The sequence below is a fragment of the Frieseomelitta varia genome, unplaced genomic scaffold (genome assembly GCF_011392965.1).
Source record: "Frieseomelitta varia isolate USP_RPSP 00005682 unplaced genomic scaffold, Fvar_1.2 scaffold_754, whole genome shotgun sequence".
NCBI classification, from domain to species: Eukaryota; Metazoa; Arthropoda; class Insecta; order Hymenoptera; family Apidae; genus Frieseomelitta; species Frieseomelitta varia.
Window position 1 is genome coordinate 61333 of NW_025110539.1, and position 26237 is coordinate 87569.

The window sequence follows — 26237 nt, forward strand, 5'->3', positions numbered from 1 at the left end:
GCCATATTTAATGGTATATACATGTAAATTTTACATTACAGCCTACAAATTCGAAACATCATTTTTGTTTTTTTATTTTTTAAGCGATTATTTAACTTTAAATAGAATTTTATAATCTAAAATCTGAAATGACCATGTTATGATGTTCAGTTACATCAGCGCAAACTATATAAAAATATCTCCATGAAATCAACACAAGTAACGTACATATCAAAGTAGAAATGAACTTTAGACCATTTACTGAGTAGAAGAACGAAGTATTAACCAAATAATCAAATTGTATACGTAAGAAATTGAATAGTGAATGTATTGATAGATATTGTAGAAAGAAATTAATTATAACTTTTAGTTGTATAATTTATCGATCTGTTTATCAGTTAATAATGACACGAGCACTTGTAGGTGTGAAGAGAGTTATCGATTATGCAGTTAAGGTAGCTATCATTAATATAATAAAAAATGTAAAAATAGTATACAAATAAAGATTATAATAGCTAATTGATCAGTGATAAATTTAAATATTATTTAAGAAATATATCGTTTTAAATATTATCAATTATAGATCATTCCTTTTTATTTGATTATTTATTTTTAGATTCGTGTCAAACCAGATAAAAGAGGTGTTGTAACAGATGGAGTAAAACATTCGATGAACCCTTTTGATGAAATTGCAATTGAAGAGGCGGTACGAATGAAAGAAAAGAAATTAATAGAGGAGGTCATTGCAGTTTCATGTGGTCCCTCGCAATCTCAAGATATAATAAGAACTGCACTTGCAATGGGTGCTGATAAGGGAATTCATGTTGAAGTATCTGGACCTGAATATGAAACTTTGCAACCTGTTCATGTTTCTAAAATTTTAGCCAAATTAGCTCAAGAGGAAAAAGCAGATTTGATTATTGTTGGAAAACAAGCAATAGATGATGATAGTAATCAAACTGCACAAATGGTTGGAGGTATTTTGGATTGGCCAACTGGAACATTTTGTAGCAAGGTAATCCAAGAGTTAAAAGTTTGAGTTAAAACATTAAACAATAGTATTGAACAGCATCTTCTATAAAATGATATTAAAATTCATTAATATAATTTGATTTTACTATTTTGAAACAGATTGAAAAAAATGATAGTGAACTAACAGTAACGCGTGAAGTTGATGGAGGTTTAGAGGTTGTTAAAATAAAGATGCCAGCAGTTTTAAGTGCTGATCTACGACTTAATGAACCACGATATGCTACATTGCCAAATATTATGAAAGCTAAAAAAAAGCCAATTAAAAAACTAACAGCAAAAGATCTTGGTGTAGATACTTCAGCGAGAATTGAAATTTTGTCTGTTGAAGAACCACAAGTCAGACAAGCTGGAGTTATTGTACCAGATGTTGATACATTAATTGTAAAATTAAAGGAAAGTGGACATGTATAATTATTCTATTATTGAAAAATATTGTTGAAACTATTTCATGTTATTTTACATTTATTATACTTTTTACTAAACTTCGATTTATGTAGAAAATTTTTTATATATTATATTTGAATAAACTTTCTGCAATAAATAAAATAATAGGTTCCTTCATGTGATATAACTGGCTTGTAATGAAATAACATTTTATATATTTCTTTGGTAAATAACATTATTTTTCTACATTGATTTTGTACTTCTATATCTTCACACATTATTCATGCCAACTATTATTTTATAGGCTTATGCGATGTGTGGAAAGATTTTATTTACTGATTTCCGTAATTTTCGTACACATAGATTTTTTTGTAACAAAGTAAATCTTTACTAAACATAATAGTAACAGATCCTAAATCTGATTATATTTAATTTTATATACTTTTGTATATGTAATAATACATTCAAAATACACGCAGATATAAACATTTGAATAAATAATAGATTGACAAAGTAATCACATAAACTTTACAATGTAATTACAGCAAGTCATAGTGTAAAAAATTTTAAAATTTCATAATCTTCTAAATACATTTTCAAAAATTATGAATGTACTATTATTTTTCTGGCAAAGGTTATAAATACTACACATCGTTTTACTAAAAATTTCCTAAATCCAGTACGAAATCTATAGAGAATATATCTTTTTCAAAATATTAATTCATACATTCTTTTTAAAAATGTATATTCTACTTGGTCTACCTTTGTGAAAAAAGTAGAATTAGAAAAGTCAATACCCGTATTTATCATCCTACAAATGTTAATTATTTGAATAGACGACTGGCATATTTTGTAGTACATTATAAATAACCCAGAAAATAATCTTTTTAATACTTTTTCTCTTTTTAATATACTTTATATGAACTAAAATGTTACAAAAAATTCATTCTGTACAGTCTTTTATGATTAAACTTTAGTATTTTAAATGATAAAAAGAGAAAAACTGTATTTAAAAATTAATTATTTTTTACAATAATACTTTCCAGTCAAATCTGGTATTACTGGTATGGGTTATAGGAGGAAAAGGAGGTGGATGAAGTTGCCAACCATCCAATCCTTCACGTGCCGTCAAGCATGCTAAATATGGTACTCTCTGTGCTAATCTCGTAACTTCGGAAGCTGGTGGCACTCTTCCACCTGTTAATTGTCTGGTGCAAGCTGCCAAAGAAGCAGCATGAGCTACTATTAAAATATTTCCTACTGTATTTTCAATAATTCGTTTGATTAATTCATAACTTCGTTCATAATACTGGGCTGCGTTTTCTTTTAATGGAAGATCTTTTGCTTTAATAATTGGGTCATAATTTTTGTCTATGTTAAAACCTGCTGTTATTAATTCTTCAGATGTCATCCAAATGGGAACACCATTTGGATACCATGCTAACCACTCTATGAGACCCGGCTCTATTTTCATTGGAATGTTTAAATCTAATCCTTTTAAAATATGAGCTAACGTCTGTATACATCTCAATGAAGGAGACGTAAAAGCCACGTCTATTTTAATACTAGACGATTTCATAGCTTCTCCCACCAAACTTGCTTGCACTTCACCGACAGTTGTTAAAGGACTATCATTTCGAAAGTCTTGTATATTTCTTGATGGTATTTCCTTTGGCATATTCAAGTCTCTACGAACATAGGATCCATTTGATTCAAAACAATAACGGATCCATGCTCCAAATGTAAAATCTACTCTTTCTCCATGACGGCATATGAAAATTTGTCTTGAGGAACTTGGAGGTACTTCAGAAACTTCAATCTATATATAGAGAGATAAAATAAAAATATTAAAATTAGATTTATGGATTAATAAATAATAAATTATTAATATTATTTACTGGTTCAGTAGTTGTTGCTACTCCATCAGGACTGTCTATGGAATCACTTGATAACAATATTGGTGGTTTACGAGTTAAAGGTATTTCTTCTTTCTGTAGAATTTCACTTTTATTGTCAGTAATTTGTATAGTAGTATGTAAAGTCCATGAATCCGATTCAGCTGTACGTTTTGTATGATTCAAAGGTAAATGGCCTGAAATACCAGTTAGCCAAGAGATACCTTCAATCCAACCATCTGTAGATATACTACATGCCCCTTCTGGAATGTAAATGTAATCTCCGACTCTTAATTCTAATTCATCATGTTCTCTAGGCATGTGAGGATGTGTCACTTTATGTACATGTGCATTTTGCAGCCTAGAATCTCTGGAATATAATCTGAGTTCCCAATTAGTTGGACAAGTGAGTGTTAGTTTCTCTACCATCAAACGCAATTGTTGATATAAATTACTAGGAAACTGATAGGCCAATGTCAAATGTAAAGATTTTATTTGAGGTTCTGCAGAAATGCCCAAACTTGAAAGTTTGTTTGCATAACGGATGGCAATGTTCTTCAGCCATTCTGCATTTATTTCTTTAACAAACAACCCCATAAAATTAGGAGAAATGTATGTTTCCAACTCAATATTATCTGATAACTCATCTTGGTTAACTATACTCTCAAGTATATTTACCAATTCCTCAGTTGATTCATCTGGTGCCTGCAAAAAGTAATACTTCGTAATACTTCATGTGTATTTTTATTTAACATTAATACTTTATGTGTACAGTTAAGATAATGTCATACTTCAAAAAATGATACAAGAGTTATGTGTGGCATATAATTATGTGCTCCATTCCATATGAGTTCTTTACTCTCTGACCAGAATTTTATAAGTTGCTCTGCTAATTCACCTATTGGACAAGCGTACAAAACATATTGTCTATGGATGTCAGAATCCAAAGTTGGATCTCTAACATGAGCTACTAGCCAATCAGATGCAAGTTGAACACCTCGATGTCCCGTAGCAGCTAATGCTTTCTCTCTACAAAACAATAATTATTTAAATTATTATGAATTGTATAATCAACCCAATAATCTCAGTCATGGTGTTGTATTACATAATAAGAGTATTTTCATATGAAATTATATACTTTGTAGAACGATTTACTAGAATAAGAAAAAGATAACAATAATTAAACGTATTGGTCAAATTTTTATCATAAGCATAGATAATGATGAATCAACAAAAAACAACAATGATACTTAATGTTTGACAGCTGTTTGTTTACACTGAATGCATTATAATCGCATGTACTTATTCATCGAACAACAAAGAGATATCGATAGTCTTTTACAATCGTATTATAATACTCACGCTCGATGTTTCGGGAAACCTAATTGTAATAGCGTCTGCAATGGGGTTAAATGTTGTTTTAAAATTTTCGTTGGAGTTGGATTTTTGCGTGGCGGTAACGTCGCCATGACGGTACATTACACCCTGATACTTGCTACCAACATTGTTCAAACGAATGCTCAATATGTTTTTGTATCGAATCGAATCTTCGATTCGATTTTGTGATTTAAATCTTTGGATTATATCGACATTTTCGTTTTTAAAATATTATTATTTAACGGGTTTGAAAATCTTGAAACAAAGTCACTATTAATTCCTTTCTTAAGAAGGCAAAACTTATTGTTACTTTCTTTTACTTAAAAGTTAATGTTATGTATTAATTGTAATTGTATAATGAAACATTACGTAAGTATCAAATACAGACCGGAATTTCTTATATTTTTAAATGATACTCAATAATTAACGACAAATAGAACAAATTTAATATTTTTATATTATTCTTTGCGAATATATATGTAAGTTGATATAGTATTTGTGTTTAAGTTTATCAATATTCGTATATAATCATTTTATAATTAAATTCATTGAAATGTTAAAAAAATATTTTAAAAGACAATTAAAATACATATATAAAATAAATAAATAAATAAATAAATATATATATATATATAAAATATTAAATGTATCTATTTATGTGAATTGTTCACGTAATTTAAATGATAAAACTTAAATTATATAGCAATTAATTCGCAATTTTAAAAAAATTAAATTGTAATTTCAATAATTATATTTCATTTTTTCATATTCGACGCATACTTCATAACAATTTTAACAATGCTACACAATTGGTACATTACGTAAAGTTAGTGTAAAAAACAGCGATATGTTTACATGTGTATGTATGTTCATTCGTTACAAACATTTTTCATGCTGTAATATAACAGTAAAGAAATAATAAAAAAAAAAACACTGTAATTTACATAACCGAGGGTTGTTGGAATTTCATTATGATTGCAATTATTATAAAAATGATTATTTGTTGTATACCTAATTGATGATTTGGTTTGACTTTTTATCTTAGACATATTTCTTCAGATTTCCGTAATTTTAATACTTACAGTATAATTTATGTCAACCATATACAAGTATTAAAAACTTTACTACGTAATATTTTTCAAACATGTTTTATCTTGCAATGAAATTATTGCGATAAGTGTACAAAAATTATTATGCAGATTATTATAAATTAATGATTATATTTCATAGAAGTTGTAAACATAGTCAAAAAACTCTAAAATCATTAATAGAGATACAAAGATTGGAATTTAAATAAATTGTAACTTATTGTAAACATCGATTAAGTATTAAGTATTTATATCTGGAATATAAATACTTAAGAAATTGAAGATCTTGTATTGATACTTTTCTTGATAAAATTATATAAAATATTTGCAATGTTCTCAAAATTTCTTTATTCATATGAAAATTATAAAATTCCAGAAAAATTTAAACAACCCTCGCGGCGTATATTACACAAATATATATGCATACGCATTGTATATAAAATAGAACGCATTTAACTTTGCCATTCGTCGAAGGTAGAGAATGTTGATTCTTAACGGGCATACGAAACATTCGAATTTCTCTATTATTATACAAACATTTCAAATGGCTCAAATTATGCCAATCGGATTTTTTGAGGTATTGTACTTTATAAGATTTATAAGATGTTATTCGCGTGTTATTTTCCATATTTTGAAAAATTAATTGCTCGTCTTCAGAACATAACATTTCATAACAACCAAAGATTATATATTATTATCGTAAAATTTTGTAATCTTACTGCATTAAATATAGAGAAATACAAACGATAAAGAAGTGAAGAACACGTAGATAACAGTAATGCACAAAAATAAAGTATTTTTTCAAAGTAAAATACTCTATAAACATATTTTTCGTACTCTTTCATTCAAACATTATTCCATCTTTCTTTAGCACTTCGATAAGGTTTCATTATAATTACACATGTACATTCAAATTATTTCGTTCCATTACTATTTTATCGTACTTGCTTTGCGAACGATTTATAAATACTTTAATTAATTTCACAATTATGCAATGTGAGATTTACATTTGAAGAAGTTAATGTATATCTTGTGCAGATGTGTTTAACATTTCTTATTACAGGAAAAAATTATTTACGATAGTTATTCGTGCAATTATTGCACGCGAAAGCATATTATGAACAAATTATCGTATGGAGACAATTATACGAGACATCGTATTATTTATTTATATTTATATTATTTATATTAAAATCAAAATATTTAATAATATAGTTTAACAAAAAATTTTTTACCTGATAATTCTTTAATCATATAGTTTCTGACGAAAACATATTATTTATTACTGAATATCAGATAAAATGATCGAATTTCTACTATTACTTATTTTTAAGTAAGACTATTTTAATCAATAACAAGACGAAGTAAGAAAAGAAATGCCTGAATTCAGTTATATAATTCATTTGACTAGGTCAGTGCTGTAAAATTTGGAAAAATACAAGATAAAGCCTGATATTTTCAAGATGTTTATGATAAATGCACAATATAAAATAACGATATACTTTTGGATAAGAGTGTATTGTATGGATTTTGGCATAAGAATTTTTTATATTATCCCACGGATCGTACTATCGTTTATATTATAAACCTCTCATTCTCATGGCAGTCCATACAACATATTCACTGCTCAAAGCAATTTTAGAATAATTTTAAATAATGTGACGATAATAAAATATTTCGCTTAAGATAGAAAATTATTTTTATGAAAATAAATTCTAGAAAGTTCTTCGATCAGTTCTGCGAATTAAACATTTTTTAAAAATTTTTATCAGATATTAGGCTTTTATTTATTGTTTTTGATGAAATAATTTCACTATATTCTCGAATTGTTTTGAGCAATGTTACGATATAGAAATTAAATGCTGCTTTGTGTTTTATTGCACATTTCAATGACTAGCTATAATATAATCTTTTGACTAGCTAATAAGCTTCACTATTTAATAAGAAAAGATAGAAGTAGAGACATTTGTAATACATTTATATTAAGTTTAAAAAATTTATTTTAACGAGCATATAGTACTTATAAATGTAATATCAAGCTTCTCTCTAGAATTTTCTCTTCTAATCTTTTAGGAAGGCACTATCAAATAATACCAGTTATACATAAATACATAAAAAATTCGATAATTTTTAAAAAAGTACATCTTCATTTCATTTTCCTTCCAAAACCACGCTGTTTCTAATTTTTCTTTTCGATAAACAGGTACCTTTTCAGAATATTCGGCATAAGGATACTTTCGTGACTTGACAATTTCTATCCCTAAATAATATCGACGAAATTTACAATTTTCAGAAGCAAAAGCAAATTCACACTGAAAGAAAGCGTTACATTTTTAAGATCGATCAATGAAGCAAAAGAAAACAAACTGGCAAGCCTGACAATGTTCCTCGCGTGTCGATAGTACTATCCGTGTAAAAGTTGTATATTCGTAGGTGTATTGTAAAAAAATACAGGTTCTTCGCGTGTTGTTTATCGTAAGCTGATAATTTATTTCCATATCGTGTAAAATAGAGATTATTGGATGATTAAAAATACTGTTAAATCAACTTGGTTGACAATAATGCATGCTTATCACTATTTTATGGTTAATGATTAAACACGATAATTGTATAATTCTTTAATCGTATTGTTCTTTGTTAAAAAACGATTACGACTACCAACACTATCACTGACCAATTGAGCGATTCGATCAATTAACTGATTATCGATCTCGAGACATCATTGTTGCCTTTACTATTCTATGACTGATTCACGAGTTCAACAAAGTCAAGTGATTTTTATATAGTTCTCGATGTCATCGCGAACAGGTCGTTATTTCTCGAGGAATCATTATCCGGATAAGATAATAAATAATATAATTCGAATGAACCAAAAAGGTCTTTGGTTAATCGCACTTTTGTGTTAAAAAATATATCAAATACTTTCTTCTCTGTAGTTAAAAGAAACGATAACGTCATTATAGATTATTTTTAGAAGCACCCTGTACGATTGAGGAATCATCGTTGTCACACGAGTTTCGATATCTTTCTTTTCTTTTGTAACTTTAAAATAATTCTCGAACAACCATACAAACTTGTGTTTCCTAGGATAAGAATCCTAACAAATTCGCCGCAGTCGAATGGCACCACTTCGAGTTGCAAGTTTTGTAACTATTTGCTACTAATAATTTACGTTGCGAAAGCTCGAAAAATCGAAAATGACAAGATTCAAATCGCCGACATACGTATAATTATAACAAAATCGGTACACAAAATGTATCAATAAATTTTTTTATTATTACTCTTTATTAAAACACTCGAACGGGCTTCATTCGGCTGATCAACTCCACGAAACTTTCTCTAGATAATGTCTAATGTTGAAAAATATCGAATCCTCTCCTTCCTATTAACAATCTGTGAAATATTTCGAAATATTTCGAAAGATGGTGAATTCTACGAGGACAGTGTGAACAGTTACATCGTGGAAGAATTATCGGGCAGACTAGTATTGCACGAATATCGATATTAAACATCGACCAACGAAACCCAGCATCAACCAAAACTATACCAATGTGCAATGATAATTTCACACCGTAGTCAATCGTGAATCAACACTCATTTACGCATATAAAATCGCATGCAAAGATCCATTCAAACTTGCGATTCGATTTATTTATTTTTATACAATTCTTCGTAAAATAACGTTGTTGTATTCGATGACTGCTAAAAATTTTAACGAACACCACGAACAATGAGAAAAGCACCTCCGCAGCGAAACGCGTTACCGTCGCGAGCAGCTAGATCGCAAGATGGTAGACCTCGGCAATAATCCACGATTTCCCAATGTACAAAACAGCAAATCGCATGACAATCAACAAATTCTAGCAGTGAGTATCGATAGTATCGCAGAGAAATCGGCCGTTTCGGATCAATCTGAACGAACGATCGAAGCAGGTCATCTCGTCGCCGAAGAGAAAATACGTTCAGCGCGAGATTTTCGAGTTTCTGTACGCGCGACGGTTCACTCTGGCCTCCTTTGGCGAACCGAAACGATCGGTTGGGAAAAAGATGGCCGGTCAAATCTCGTCGGGTCAAGTCTTTTGTCGCATCGGCGACCGACAAGCTTCGGGGTTGCTTCTTTCTTTTTTTTTTTTTCCTTTTTTTCTTTTCTTATCTTTCTTTTTTCTGTGCTCGAGGCTTGATCAGCGATAGTATCACTCACGATCTTTGCTCAGGTCCGATGGTAGCTCGCAGCTGGACGTGGTCGTCGTCGTTGGCGATCGCGGCGACAGATTCATCCTGGACGTAACCGGAAGTGACAAGCCGGCGGCACTCATCGCGACGTTCAGCGGTATCGTGATGAACGGCTGATTACTCTGCGTCGAGTTAACCGTGCCTGCGAAACAATGCCAAAATACCTCTACTTGGGGGAAACAGGAAGAAGGACGGGGACGTGTTCCGCGTCGGACAACGTCGAGCGCAACCCTCGAAAGAGCAAGGTGTCGGTTTCCATGAGTGAGTTTTCGTTTCGTTTCGTAACGCTCGGCTATTGGAAGGATGACTGGATGTATGCTTTATTTTTTGGGGGAGAGGAGATCGATTCCAGGGGATGATCATGGTTTCTCACCTCCTTCTTGAGAGATTTGCACTGGCTGGCCATTTTGCCCGATACCAAGTAGAACCCCCGGAGTCGGTGAGTAAATTACCGTCTGAGGCATCTGGTACATTATACCTGCGCAGAATTATGGTCGTTCTCTCGTGAAATGAAATGACAATCGATCGATTTTATGGCGAATAAATATCCGTCGATCGCCGTGCAATTTAATCTTTGTGTAAGCAATCAAACTTCTGCGAATATTCAACGTGTACAAGCGAAGAAACTCCAATAATCTTTTCAGAAATTTTGACATGAAAATCATTAAAGAACGGAATTTATCTGGATAGTTGATTGCCCGTGCCAGGATTAATATTGAATTTAACACAAGGACAAGTGGTTAGAATCGATGTTATACTTCTGGTGTTGTCATTGGATATGATATGTGATGATAATATGTAATTGCTTGATATAAATTTCATCTTGACTGAATTGATTACTTTCTTCTTGGAATATATGGAGAAAGAATGAAGCAAGATGGTACAACGAATTCACCGGTGACCGTCTGCTTTTTGGGTTTCTTTCACTACTTAAATCGATCGGCTCGTATCGTAAGTCGAAGCCATTGCTAAAACTATTGTATATCTACGTGATTGAAAGACGATATTAAATGGCGTTTAATATGAAACGTACAAAAAAACCTATAAGTTGTTATTAGATCTTTACAAATATAAATTCATGCATTTTTATGATCAATATCTGTCTTGCAATCACTGAATAAAGATCTTCATGTACATATATAAAAAGACCATTTATAATAAATTATACGGCATATGCACTTTGACTAATAGAAGAACTGTTTTAGAGGAAACTTGATAAAGTATTAACAAATATGATTTTCGGTCTCTATACAAATCAATTTAGTTCAAACATCTACATCTCATTATAAAATAGTCATTCTTATTATAATGAACATATTATTAGACGATTTAATAAAAATTGAATTTTAACGAGATCTTGTAGAAGCTGACGGGAATAAATATTGTATTTGAATCTATCCCATCTTTCCCAGTTTCGTTCCTAACTTTCTATCCGTTCTACCAATCTACCTCTCTATCTCTTAAATCAATTTAAAATAAACGGAATCTAAAGGAAGAATTTAGCAAGATCATCGAAACGGTAGCAAACCATGGAAGAGAAATCTCAAGGCGTGTACGAGGTCGAGGGGTAAGAGATCGCGGATAGCGTCGCGCGGAGATATGAACGCGTGGCGAGTTATCAAAATTCCGGCGGGGAGACAGTTTGTGCGGGGAACAATGGAAAGGCGAAAAAGAAAAAAAAAAAAAAAAGAAGAAGAACGTACGTCATGCTGGCGATCGGTAAGTCGGATGGCATCCACTCCATATATTAGCATCGATATTTATGTGTACACCTGCATCGGAGCGCGGCTTTCGACCGGATCTTACTTCCCAGTTAGGCAGCGCGTCGTTGTCTTAGTTTGGTCATCGCGGCCCGTACAACTCCTTATGTACTCCCCTACACGGATAACCTCGTCATCGCTCGCACACTTTTCGCATTTTAAGTGTCCTCTTTCCTTTATCTTCTCCCTCTCTTTTCCCCGGTTCTCTCGCTCGCTCACACGCGACCGCGCGCGTACGCATCATATACGTTTTACCTCTCTGTGATACCATTCTCTCGTTCTCCAACGTTTCTCTCCTCTCCTCTCTTTCTCACTCTCTCTCACTCCCTCTCCCTCTGTCTGTATCTATTCCCCTCTCTGTCCGTCGACCTACCTGACTGATTGGATTGCACACGTTTGCCTCTGCTCGACTACCTACAGCCTGGCTCTAACGATTTTCCACGCCACGACTTTTACCGCTTGCTACTTAGTTCGCGGCTCGCGACTCCTGCTACGCCCACGGGGAAATTCGTTAATTACTCGCCGCATATGCGCAGCTGTACGATTGTCTTTCGTACGCGGCGAGGTACGGACCAAGATTCGCGGAACGGGCAGGTGAAATTGTTCTAGCACGACGAAAGGGAGGAAACCACGCTTGGGAGGCATCGACGTTCGACAAGAATCGCTACTTGGATGGAAAAGCTGCGCTCCACGAGGATACTCCGCGTATAAATAAACTCTTTGTTTCAGAGTACACGTACACGGTGTTCCGCGTTTATATATTGTCGTCAGTTTCTACTGAAAATTTATACGACGAAAAAAGCTTCGTTCGGTTGGCAGGATTTGGTTCACAGACGGACGGTGTTCACTACGTATTCCTACCTGAGTGATTTTTCGAGAGATCCTTTGACACAGGAGAATCGCCATCGCTGGTGTCTCCATCGCTTTCGTTCGCGCAAACGTCCGACCTAGGTGAAGTACCGTCTTCCTGGAACAGTGAAACGAAATTTCTCCATATGACTTGTGTACGTACACCTGTAATGAATTGCGTACGTATTCTGTTAATTGCTCGCGTAAGTCGTGCAATCGAATCGAATTTTTAGTATCCATCGAACGAATAGTTGATCGTGACACGTGATTGATAGAAGCGAAGAAAGAATAACAAATAGAAAAACGAGAAAACACAGGCCGGCGTGAATCAGATTTTAATTTTGCTTGCATACATTAAGTTTCTCAAGAACGTGTCGCCCTGCTACAAAATTTATGAATCATCGTTTACAAGGCTCCTGCCTCGTTCTACAAACCACTGTTTCTAGAATTTTATTTCTTTAGGTGCCTATAATTAATACGTCTAACGTAGGATAAATGCCCGCGATTAATCAACGCAAATTAATTAGAAACAAGTCCGAAACAAGTCTTACCCAATGTTCGAAGATCCTATTACAACAACAAACGGACCAAAGTCAAAGTTAAACTATCATAGTTGGAAATCGATCGTTCTCGTCCGAGAACAGAACCCTCGCGAAAAGACGCCGTCGTGAAAACGATATCAGGATGACGTACGATCTGTATCAGCTCCGTAAATTCCGGATGCCTAACGAGCGATGCGGCGACAAGCAGAAAACAAGCCAGCAAGAGTGGAGGAGCATCGCGGCCTGTAAATCGTAGATAACGCCTCGGTAATAATATCGGCGAGCCAATCAAACGGGCAACTAACCAATCAATCAACTGGAGCCTACCAAGCAACTAAGCAGCCAACGAAACAACCAACGAACCAACTTACCTACCTACCTACCTAGCAGGGAGAGATGCGCGAGCTTGTTCGCGCGCCTTATATGGCCATCCGCGCGGCCTCAACTCGTACTCCGAGCGCTTCCACGGGAGATTCTCACAAATTTACGCAGGACTACGGTTTCCCCGGGTGACTTTCTCTCCCCCGGTCTTACCGCCACCACCGGCGGATAGCGTTTTTTTTTTTTTTTTCCCCCTAGGTCTAAACCGTCTGTGCGAGGGACCTATGCGTTTTATACATGCATTTGGACTTGTTCGTTAGGACGCGCGTGTGTACATATGTCGACCGCCGGTCGCGTTCGAGAGAAAGCAAATCGACTACTGGCTGCTACCAGCAGCGCAAGAAGTCGACGCTCCTCGGGAGAATTAGGAAGTGTTCGTCTCTCGTCCAAGGAACCACCAATTTGGCGAACCGCTCGGTCTCTGGTTGCCTCCTTCGTTGCGAAGGATCGTTTCCGAACGATACCGTGTTGTGGTAGAATTGTACTTCCGTTGATCGAATCTGTCTGCGAGCTATCTGCGAGTTCCATCGATTAAATTTATTTATTTCAGCTCGTGAATATTTATTATTATCATTCGTATCGAAGAAGAAAAAGTAGATAATGGAGGGCATCGATGACTTTCACATTTTTCTCCAGAGTTCAAGTAGATCGAGTTTTATTGTAGCGACAGAAACTGAAGTTTCCATTAATGATTTTGTCACGACATTGTCGATTAGCTGTATTTCTTTTTTGGTCAATCGTAAGTCAATAGTAAACTCGATTTAGTGATACTAACTTCAAACAATAGAAATCTTCTACGAATGTGTCTATGTAGTTTCGAAGGCTTAAAATGCCAAAAATAATTCGAATACTCTACTTTCAAATCGGTGACTGATCGAGGAACTCGATCACGTTCGCCGTTTTATAAAAGAAAGCTGATACCAAAGAAATAAATGTTCCCGAGAAATCTCGTACAATGATGAGAAAATGAAGTGTCCTTTAGCCTCGGAAATATAAAAAGCAAGGAAAGGGATCTCCAACGCTCTGTAAGGGTTCAACATTCCAAAAGTAGTTGAAACCGAATCAATTAATTAGACTGCTCTACTTTCGAACTAGTCATTCACCAATGACTTCAATTATGTCCGCGCAATGCCGAGATATATCATTTACCACGCACGAGTGGCAAAATTGGGTTCCAAAAGCGTGCTTGGAAGTCGAAAAACTTTACTTTCAAAAACCAGATGTACAACTCGTTTGTAAAGTATAAAAATATTGCCCAAATTGATTTACTTGCGCAACTCGAGTGCCCTTTTCGATCGACGTCAAAACTACGACACTCCCACGCAAAGAAAAAGAAAAAAAAAAAAAAGAACTTCGGAGTCAAACTACATTCCACGCATGGAAACACACGGAAATTAAGAAGGCATTCAACTTTCGTCAAGTTCATTTTCAAGTTGTAAACTTGAAAGGTCGACGATCGTGGTTCCATGGCGGATACGGCGAAGGATTTCCGAAAGCACAACTAGAAGGGCTGGTTTCGCGACCCTTGTCCGCGTGCAGCAAGCGTTGTGTCGGCGATCACTTCCGAGTCGTATTTGTACCCCCCATTACCACGGGTGTGTATAGAAGGCGCGACAAAAACCGGCATTCCTGATTCTCAAGTTGGACTCTATATAAGTATCTGCCATCGTGAACATTGCCTGTATATGGCGACAACCAGGCTTTGACAAAGGTGACCGTATATGGTATTCTGCTTCCACCTTCCATACCTTCTCTCTCTTTTTCTCCCTCTTTCTTGCTCTCTCCCTCTCTTACCCCGCCTTCTTTCTCTTTTCCCTTCCATCCGATTGCTCCCCACCTGTTTCTGCCCTTCTCTCTTTTGCCCTGCCAACAGCCGCCTGTTGTCTTCGTCGTCGTTTCCTTAGTGGCCGCGATCTACCAGGGTGCCTTCTTAGCGAAATGCATCATAATCGTTAAGTCGTTAGATCATAAATCGTAGCCTCGAACCCCCGCCGTAAACGTGCTCCGTATCAAACTACCGTTAAGGGAGAGAGCTTCCCAGCGTTTCTTTTTTTTCCTCCCTTTCTCTCTCTCTCTTTTTCTCTTTTTCGTTGTCATTACGATGGACTAAAGTTTCGATCCGGTTTTTAACTACTAATAGGGTGTTTAATGCTTCCTTGATTTTTCTGCTCTCCTTTGACTGATTAGTTGCTATTTCTTTTTTTTTTTCTTCATCTTTCTTTAGGCTTGCAGAAACATCGTCTTTAACTCTTTCAGATTTATTCGATCGAAGATCTTCCTTTTCTTTTTTTTTTTTTTTTAAGTTAGCTTCAACCCCACGGAAGGGATGTAGAAAACAAATGTCTCGTTTTAAGAGAATTAATTAGGTTTTCTTTTATTTCCTTTTGAAAGGAAATTCATGTCTGAAAGAGTTAAATATTAAAGCAATGCATAAGGAAGTTCAGAGGATTTGGTTAAAGTTAAAATAAAAAAAGATTTGTTAAGTTTGCAAATCCACGCGTATCAAGAAACAGACCTACCTTGTGAGCAATGTTGAAGAGATGGTTGGCAAAATGGAATGCTGTTGATCGGTGTATCTTATTTTCAAGCAGATCGAAATATTCTTTTTTTTTTTCTTTTTACAACAGTAATCGCATAATGGCATTATTATTTAATATGTGTATAATTAAACGCATCTTGCAGATTCTAGTTTTTAACATAACTGTCTTTCTTTTCCATTATCTGTCGCATCGAATGGCTATTGTTTTTCGATAATTACAGATTGCTCTTCCAAAGAGAGAAAATAAAAATCTTAAAAAGTAACGAAAAATCTTATCGTGTTATTATTCTTTATCCGTTTCCGAATGATACAGCTGTTTCCTACGTTATTTACAAAACAATAAATTATGTAGTTCTTTAAATTACATAAATTAGATCTAGTATCATTAAGTTAGGTCTAGCAATTCGTTTATGCTAATTGCGAGAATTATATTCGCGTGCAAACGAGAAATAAAAAAAGAAGTGTGAAACGATCTCTCTGATAAAGCAACAATAAAATCCAAAACACAAATAATAATATAAAGAAACACATTTTTAAAAATCTTATTTTCTGATCTTTGTTTCTTTTCTTTTTTTTTTTTTTTACTAAATAACAATCGCAAGAAACCAAAAAAGTTGTTCGATCGAGAGTTAATACCCTCTTTGACGGAGGCCAGTTTTTTTATTCATCTCGACTCGCAACTCGTTTAACGTTTCACGCGAAACTATTACCTAATCGTACAGAAATGCCTTTCTTTTTCGTTTTCTACGTTTCTTCGTCGTCCTGATTGTTATCAACGCGGTCTATTCGCGCGGCAAACTACGCGCCAGAATAAAAAGTACAAATTATCAAATCGTCGAGTCGACGAAAGGGGGAGCAATGACAACGGTTATCCTCGCTAAAATAGGTGGGTTTTTATACCTACCTGTCTCACAAATAACTGGCATCTCGTGCCAATAATTGTTGGCATATATCGGTTAACTGTATCATTTGACGGAACGGCGACCAACACTGTCATGGGACCGTATCATTAAGCGAAACAATATAATACGTACGTGTAATATAAATATTATCACAGTAATTTACAGTACACTATTTACACATGTGATACATAAAAACTAAGGCACGCCAGCCGTACATTTCGTGATTACCGTGTTGTATGTCAAGATTATCATATAATCGTAAAGTTAATTATATTATTTGTACTTTGTGCATCGACGGGAGAGAGACCACGGATGATCATACATTTCTATTCGTATTTGCGATTTCTCTCTCTCTTTCTCTCTTTTTCATTTCTCTCCCACATTATTTTTTTTTCTCTCGTGTGCTTGTTCACTTTGTTTAATCTCCCTTACTTTTGCGCCTGCACGTTAATGCTCTCGTGTGCTTGTTCACTTTGTATATCGTTTCGCGTTTTCACTTTCCTTTCCTCCGATGTATAAACGTTTATCTACTTTATCTATCTATCTATTCTCTATATTTTTATATTTATATATATATATATATATTTATATATATATATATATATTTATATGTACCTGTTCTTTCTTTTCCAAAAATATTTCAAGCGACATTAAAAAAAAAAAAAAAAAAAGAAGAGAAGAGAAAACAACACACAACACATATACACGCACACACACACACACACGTAAGCATGCATAATGTGCGAAGAGGGAAGAGAATCGAGGTTTTCTCTACTTGACGAAGAAACTTGAAGGAAAGGGGACCGGGAGGGAGGAACAGAGAACAGGTGGGACTCGCCTGGGAATTTAAATTAAAAAGGTATTTTAAATACTAGCTACTTAATCTACGAAAGAGAAAAAAAAACAAACAAATACTACACATGCCACTTTCAGTACAAACACATTACGGAACAATGTACGATGCACACAACGATATGTGTATATATATATATACACACACATACGTGTGTATGATGTGTATATATATATATATATATATATTTTTTTTTCAATGCGCAACAATGCCAAGCGTGCACCGCCGGGTCTACTGGCTCGGACTCGCACCCACGTACTACGATTTCTCGTTTCTTCGTTGGCTCTTTTTGCGTTTCGTCGCAGGGAAAGGCGAAACGCCTCGACCCGAACGACGTGAGTATTTGAAAAAAATAACGAATGCCTCGATAAGGATCTTCGATGGAAAGAGAAAAAATGGGAACGCTCGGGAATGAGATTCGATTTTTCCTTCGATTCCTCGCCAATCCCATCAACTAGGTACGACATTTGTTGCAAAATAAAGTACGATCGAACGATTTGGAACTGAAGGAAAGCCGAACGAAAAGAAATCGTTTTTTCGTACGTCAGGTAAAATACTTGGAAGAATATACCGAGAAGACGACGACACCGACAGTTCTTAAGTTATTCTGAGTAGATTAGTAAGTACTATCGACATCGCGGAATTAAATGCGAGAGATCGAAATTTATTTTTCAATTGTTCAAATTACGGCTCACCTCAGTTCCACTCGATTCTCGTTGCTCGACGACGATCGATCAACTTACTAACGTATATATAGATTTTTAAATAAATAAGAGAGATTCCATCGCCGTAAGAGATAATTATAAATACGATTTAAGTAGAAAGAATAGAACGAAATAAAATGTACATGTACAAAATACGTGGCTCCTCGAGTAATTCATCACATGAGTTACTATCCTAAGTACACGATCAAAAATTGCCTCTCCATTCTCGTTTTGACAAACGAAAACTTCCATAGATACGTGTCTTCCTATGAATTTTAGGCCCGTTTCGTAAAAAACAAGTACGACTTGAACGAAGTACGTATCGTAGAAAAAAAGTCTTTGGACCTTGATTAACGTATAGATCCAGCCATTAAATTGTCTATTCTCTGAATTTTCTAACAACTTACTTTTTAATCTCGTTTCTACATCACGAGCAAAAAACAATGATTGCAGATGAAGTTTTTATTTGTTTCCAGTATTTCGAACGTTGTTATCTTTTATAAATTTATGATTGCCAAGTTGATCGAAACAAATGAAATTATCGAAATCCACGCTTACTCGGTACTTAATTGTCAAAATTAAATTTAAGTTATGGATATTTCTATTTCTGAGTTAACGTATCTATAAAGGTAAATTTCATGATCTCAATTGTTTCTTTAAACTCGAATTGTCGAAAGCTAGGACGTTTGATCTCGTCGACGATCGCTCAGGAAAATCCAACATCGATCATCTTTGTCCCTGTTCACTCGGATAGATCAGAACGTCGTAGACATAAATCTCGTATACATTTACAGTACACGTCGACTGGACTAGATTTATACGTTGGAAACGGAGCACCGTACGTTTTTCTTGCGCCCCGATCGGTTTTCCATTGAAAACACCATCACACGCTAACAACATAGCTACGTCGCTCGATCACGATTAATTCCCAAGAATATCGTCGCGTCAATCTAATTTAGGGGCTCGTAACAAAAACGACCATCGTTTAATTTTTTTTAATTCTTCAGACAATGCATTCTAGTAGACACAAGCTACACTCGCCGTATGGTTGAATGATTGATATTATAAAAAATGATCCGTGCCTCTACAACTTGTTTTAATTGAAAATCATTCTTTTACGTTATAATTGGTGATTATGAAATTTACGTATGATGAATATTTTGTTTAACAAAATTAAAACGTACTGACCAAAAATGAAAAGATAAGCGCGTGGATAAGGGGTTGTTTTTATTACGAGCTCTTCGATTTTCCAATCTTAAGAAAAACCACTGCACCTTTATAGCACATTTATTATATCGCGAGACAACGAATAATAATCGAACGATAATCTCCCTTAATGTATTAAGTACCGAAAATCTACTATGTTAAGTACTGTACGACCTCATCCCGAGGATGACAGGTGTCCTTAGAAACCTTCTATTCGCGATACCGAGTTGAAAGAAGAGTTAATTGCCTGAAACTCTTCCCAACGAGCCAGCCGTGGCAAAACATCGTTCTGATTGTCGTTAACAACTGTACTAGGATCTCGAAGCGCGCGCGCGCGCGAGCGCACGTTACCATAAGTAGTCTCGATTTTACCTCGTCGACTGATTTGGTTAAATCTTTTTTAGTGCACCTGGCACGCAATTATGCGAGCTATTTTCTCGCTGTTAGCATTCTAGCCAGTCGTTTCATAAGCCTTCACGTATCCAAGAAGTGGATTTGTCGAAGAGTAGTATCGATAAATTAATTCAGAAACGACAGGAAATTATGCAAATGGCTTTATGATAACTCGATGTCTCAATGCCTCTATCGGAACAAGCTTAGATCAGAAAAGAGAGAGATTCACGAAACGATCTGACAGAGACATCTCGTTTTGTTTCAATTCTTCAACAAGAAGTTAACAATTTTTAACAGATATTAATTTATAACAGATATTAAATCATATAGAAGACTATGTCTTTTATAAAAGATTGACTACTTTAACACTGATCGAATTTGTCTAAGTTTCAAATCCGTCGTGATGTTTAAAATTTTACCGTCGTGATTTTAAAATTTCAATTGTTTTAACAAATTTCTAAAATTTTTTATGCAGAGAAATAAATTTTTTAACATTATAAAAATATGATCGATAATCTAAACAACATAGTAAAATCATAATTAAAATTAAAAGAAACTTCACTTCCATAAAATTTACGTCAAATTAAACTTGAACGTGCCGGGTGTTCAGCATATTAATCTATGGTCATTCGCACTTCGTACGAGATGATGTTCCTCTCTCTACACACATACACACATACGAAAAGAAAATAACCGTACTTTCATTGACACCGGATGTAATGCGCCTCATCGAGAATTTCGATATTCATTGTCCGGAAAAGAAAGTCGGATATCGTCCGGAACTTCCTCCGTCATGCTGATTCGTTATTCAGCTTGCAAACAACGTACGATTTTACGTCCCTCGAACGACGCATTCTCGAATAAAGCATTACAATATAAATTAAAAAGCATTACAAATCCGTCTATTTTTTTAAAATGCCTCGAGAATGATCAAATCACCACGGGAAAAGACGTTTAACGCATTTTCGCGCGCCTAACTTGAACGCGATATACTACTCGCGCCAATAACTTGGACGGAATTGCACCGACGCCAAGGCGTCATTGTTCGAGGAGCCCTGAAGCGCTGTGACAGAAGAGTAACAGAAAAGAAGCTTTAGAAACCTAGCACGGATTCCTACAGATTCGAAGCACGAATCGTTGAGAGAGAAAAAATGTGGTTTCACTCTCTTTGTCGATCCGGCTTCTTGTTAATGAAATCGCTAGAACAATTAAGTTCCCCATGGAATTCAGTGAAACTCCATAAAGAAACTACTCGAGTCTACACACAGAGAACGTAATATCTTCTTCGTGTTCCCCAAACCTGCTCGATCGATTTATAAACAGGGTACATTTTCGAAATCTACCACGTCGGATACATCTCGTAGCGCGTATCGCGAGAACACGGAGCAGCAACGAGCGTTCGAAGCCGACGATTGTCACACAGTCGATCGACGACAGGCGACGGTCGCGATAAGCGTACGCGGATAATTGCCGTTACGCCGGCGGCTCGTAGTTCTCTAACTCGACGGACACCGACTCTTATCGAATATCTATCCTCTGTATCCACGAACGCGTCGGACCTCACGTTCTTCTCTCGCTCTTCTCTACCTATATTTTTTCGTCCTGATATTCCGTAGTCATCGGTCATGGAAAATCAGACGCGAAAATAGAACACAGCAGTATAGTTGGTGACGGGGATGCAACGCAACAGATGCATGTGGCGATCAGAGTCGGAGGACACGTGAGCGACACATGAGTAGTTTTAAACGCTAGGGTAGTACTACCGTTGGGGATGCGAATGCGACATGTGAGGATGGTAGGCGGCGTGATGGGGTGGCAGAGGCGAGGGACAAGATTGTTGATAAGGGCCACCGGCTAACATGGGCCCGGGACTGGAACAGGGTACCAGGTGCGAGCTCGGCGAGGCCGCGTGTGCATGCGCAATCAGGTGCGCGTGTTGCGCGTGCGAGGGTGGCGCGTGCTGCGAACCCGGCGGCGGTGGCGGCGGCGGGGGTGGCGGATGGCCAGGAGGCCCTCCGGTCGGTCCGCCACCAGGATATCCGCCGTGCAGCGAGCCACCGTGCGGCGAGCCATACACCAGTTGCCTTACTTTCTGCTCGTCGTCGGCTATGTTGTAGGTCAGTTCGGTCTCCTCGAATCCGGTCGCGGACATCCTCTGGTCGCCGGAGGAACTGGAGGCGGGAGGGTCCGGGCTGTTCAGGCAGGTCTGGATCAACGCCTTCCCGGCCTCGCTCGTTATCATCGGCTGCAGCTTTCGTGTCGCGAACGTGTACACATGCCCGGTCTCGCTGGCTACCAGCAGCATCACCTGTGTACCTGTCAGTGTCGACAGCTCGTACGCCTGCAATCAGAGATAACGATTAATTAGGAATGTTCCGGTCTCTTTCTCCAGTTCGCTCCCGCGATCGTACTAACGATGCGTCGCCTCGGCACTCTGCCTTCTTTTTCCACTTTTATTCCCATCCCTTTCGGGTTTTGGTTTTGGTTTTCGTTTCTTTGGATTGATCGAAAGCTAGTTTCAGCAGAGCGATTTTAATTGATGAAGAGTTTTCGAGGAGTTGAAAAACGACAGTACACTAACGAATCAGGTGCGTTTTTAAATTCAAAGTATTCAGTATTTTCCTCTTCCTTCCCTCGAAAGGAATATTTTCCATTGGACTTTCACACGTTCAACATACATAGGTATCACAGACACTTGCTATTCGCGGATTTTTATAGAACGCTCTTATGTAAATTGTCGCCGCCTGCACATTCATTAATATACAGTTTTTCTATATAATTAAACGAGTACACACGAATAAAAACTTACACGCGTACTGAACGTTTTATGTTTCAAAGATTATACGTCATTATGATATAATATTCATCAAGGTTTACCGAAGCGTTTACTAACAAGGTGCGGATGGAATTGTTCCTTTTTGTAGTGAAAACCGACGCACCGTCATTGTATGTTTAAGTTGAATCTAAATTGTAAAAATTCAGCCTGCTAACAAGAAACCTACTGCTCGAGGGGAAACAACGCAACCATACCACGAAGATGAATAAACATACTGGAACGTTATGAAATCGTTGTCTTTAACTTAGATCAGAATGTTGCTGCATATTTACACTTGAAGAAAGTATTCTGCAAAGTAAAGCAATGTTTGTATCTTGCATAGAAATTTTTAGTAGGCAATCAAATGTTATTTCCCTTAGTTATTTAAATTTGTGATTTTTTTTTGAAATTTATCCTATCTATTGATTTATCTATAGATCTTCGTGCGTACAACATAGATTTTCAATCTGGTTTCTACGGCAAGATTTAAAATTTACAATGTTTCTACTAACAACAAATTTGTTCAATTTATCTGCGATTTATTTCCCAATTATTTTATAATTTTTCTTGCTGACTAATAAATGATGTTAAAAAATTTGATGTAAATGTTATAATACTTATATAAAAAATACTTTGAGAATTTAAGAGAAATCTTTGCTTTGCTGGCTCAAATTTTACATTTTACGAACAGTTAGAAATTGGGAACTTTTATTTAGCAATAGGTTATTCTTTTAACACTACCTACGGATACAGCTTAATATTTAAGTCTATACTTTCTCTTACATAATGCCTCTGTTTATTTTAAGATTAACGTAAGTTTCCAGTTTTTCAATAACGTTATAAAGCAGTTATGTCAGTTTCGTGTCAAAACACAGCTAATTATAGAGACCCGTCTTTAGAAAAGGGGAACAATCTATCTTTGGTTTTCTATATTTGTATGAAAGATGCAATTTGCCTTAGGTTCTTCTACGGATTTAGCCACTCCGCCGTTTGGATCAAATAAACAACTGTAACATGATTAAATTGATGTTAAAATCAAAACCTTCGAGTTAGAATACAATTTCAGATTATTTTCGATACTAGTATTAAATTACTCTTTCGTAAAATGAGAAACTCTTACTTAATACTGGCACAATATGTTTTTTATTGATGCGAGAATAAAAAGTTTATAATCATAGTTTTATAAAAGATAAATAAAAATAGATACCATGTAATTTTCGAAAAATAAAAATTACTTTAAAAGATGTTAAGCTGAAAGATGTTAAAATATTAAACTTGATGTAACGAAATATAAAAGCAATTTTTATGATATTCTGTTGTAGCTACAACGCATTCGTTACCTGAAATATAAAATGCAAAGTTAATGTTAATACAAATGAGTAATCGTTTATAGGATAAATGCTAAGGTGCGTAAAGTTTTTGAAAACTATAAATCTTCTGGTAAAAATGATCGTGTAACCTGTAACTTAAAACTCAATTGAATATCGTTAAACGTATTGATATAAACTATAAATAACTGAAATTGAAGAAACAAGAAACTTTTATTTGCAAAAATAATTATGCGACAATTACCAAAACTTTTTACATGTTCGTTCTTAGTATTATGGTTCTTTTTTTTTTTTAACATTAGAACTATCAACTATTAAAATGGTCAAAATGATCAATTATTAATGATAATAACTTTTTTCATAAAAATTTTGTAGATTTGCAAGATACTAGCTCCACGACTCTTTTTTTCCTTTTTTTTAAAATATATATATATACATCTTTTTTTAAATATATATATACATTTAATTTTTTTATTTTCTCTTTATTTTTTTAAATGTGAATTATATATCTGTGTCGTCAATAGTTCTAGTGTTAATCCAAAATACACGAATAAATTATTGATGTACAAATATATACGACAGTGAAAGCACACTTGTCACTCATAAATTGCGCGCTCTCGGTTCGCATATTCGCTGAAGTCATCAGTGTGTGTTTTGATTTCGGCAATCCGCGCAACTACGTAACCATAATACACGTTTCCCTTGGTTCTTACATATCACATTTGAAAATCGACATTACATTTGTTATTCATGACATTTATATACTTTTTTCTGTTTGTCTAATCTCTCGTCAATTTTGAAGGCACCTGAACTACGTTCGCTATTGGACGATTCGATGATTACACAGAGAGACGGTCGATCGTGATGATCGATCATCGATAATCGATGGATTCAACACACTGCTTTCGGAATTATTATTTCTCCAATTATTTTGATCAATAAGAAATAAGATCGCTAAACGCGTCAGATACGAACCTTCTTCATGATTCCAGTTTTCCTCTTAGAGAAAGTAGTATACCTCCGCAGTTTATTGTCGATGTACTCCATTTTAATCTTGACCCGTCCCTTCGTCTTCTTACCGTTCGAAGGGGGTGACTTTTTCGGCTGGCCCAAACTCGTGAACGACTCCTCGAGATTATCGGGGACACAGTCCGTGGACATTGACATGGCTTGCTGTTGCGAAAGTGCCTGCCGTGCATTACTGTCATCATAACAGACGTCCGAAGTGGTCCTCTTGATACCTCTCTGTACAGATCCCACGCCGGCGTTCGGTGCGCCTGCAGCGGCGGCCGCGGCCATCATGGTGGCGCCACCGCGGCTTATTTGAGAAGTTGTAAGTTGGGAGGTGGACGGTCGGCCGTACATTTCCGAGCCAGCGTCGCTGCCTATCATCCCCATGCTGTAGCCAAGACTTGCGTACCGACTATCTCTTCCGCCGCTAGGGTTGTCCATTACGGACTCGCGCACATTTATTCCCTTTCCCTCGGCCCTTCTCCGCCACGAAATCGCGAAAACTCGGCGCAATGTTTCCCACGTGATCAATCATCTAGAGGAACACGGGACAACAACGCGCACTGCACGAGCGCTCCCCGCGAACTGAATGCGCAGAGAGTATCGTAACTTGACCTACGTGCTAACGCGGTGCCTCCGTACTTGCGTGCGCAGCTGCTACCCCCACCGCGCCTCGCATACGCGGTAAAAAACTAGTCCACTCGATCGAAATTGAGACACTCGGACGAAGATCCGTGAAAATTTCTCCGTAGAGAAATTAAGAAATCAACGGTGATCTTCGGTGCGTTGTCAAATTGCTTTTACGCGAGTTCGATTGTTCAAAATTTGCAGCTGAAAGATCGCGCGGAGTAGTACAAGAATCGGCGAGAGGGCGTCCCCGGCTGCCATATTTAGAAGTAGACGTTACCATATTAGGGAAAGTTTGCCAAATATGGTGAACAGAGGTGGTCCTTCCTTTTCAAATGA

The 26237-nt window shown here is 35.9% G+C and overlaps 3 protein-coding genes across 3 annotated transcripts; 1 reads left to right on the forward strand and 2 right to left on the reverse strand.

The window, feature by feature from the left end:
- Positions 1-59: 59 nt before the first annotated feature.
- Positions 60-1455, forward strand: LOC122535691 (electron transfer flavoprotein subunit beta). The gene is made up of 3 exons (XM_043667432.1): positions 60-434; positions 596-994; positions 1111-1455. The coding sequence occupies exons 1-3, from the start codon at positions 384-386 to the stop codon at positions 1420-1422; spliced, it is 762 nt and encodes a 253-aa protein (XP_043523367.1). The 5' UTR covers positions 60-383; the 3' UTR covers positions 1423-1455.
- A 132-nt stretch (positions 1456-1587) lies between these two features.
- Positions 1588-4851, reverse strand: LOC122535690 (protein UBASH3A homolog). The gene is made up of 4 exons (XM_043667430.1): positions 4653-4851; positions 4082-4319; positions 3294-3995; positions 1588-3214 (listed from the first exon to the last, which is right to left on the reverse strand). Exons 1-4 carry the CDS (start codon positions 4757-4759, stop codon positions 2423-2425), a joined length of 1839 nt encoding a protein of 612 aa, XP_043523365.1. The 5' UTR covers positions 4760-4851; the 3' UTR covers positions 1588-2422.
- A 1874-nt stretch (positions 4852-6725) lies between these two features.
- LOC122535697 (serum response factor homolog) lies at positions 6726-25880 on the reverse strand. Its single transcript, XM_043667443.1, has 5 exons — positions 25236-25880; positions 22207-22458; positions 12610-12715; positions 10362-10466; positions 6726-10130 (listed from the first exon to the last, which is right to left on the reverse strand). Exons 1-5 carry the CDS (start codon positions 25710-25712, stop codon positions 9949-9951), a joined length of 1122 nt encoding a protein of 373 aa, XP_043523378.1. The 5' UTR covers positions 25713-25880; the 3' UTR covers positions 6726-9948.
- Between the last annotated feature and the right edge of the window lie 357 nt (positions 25881-26237).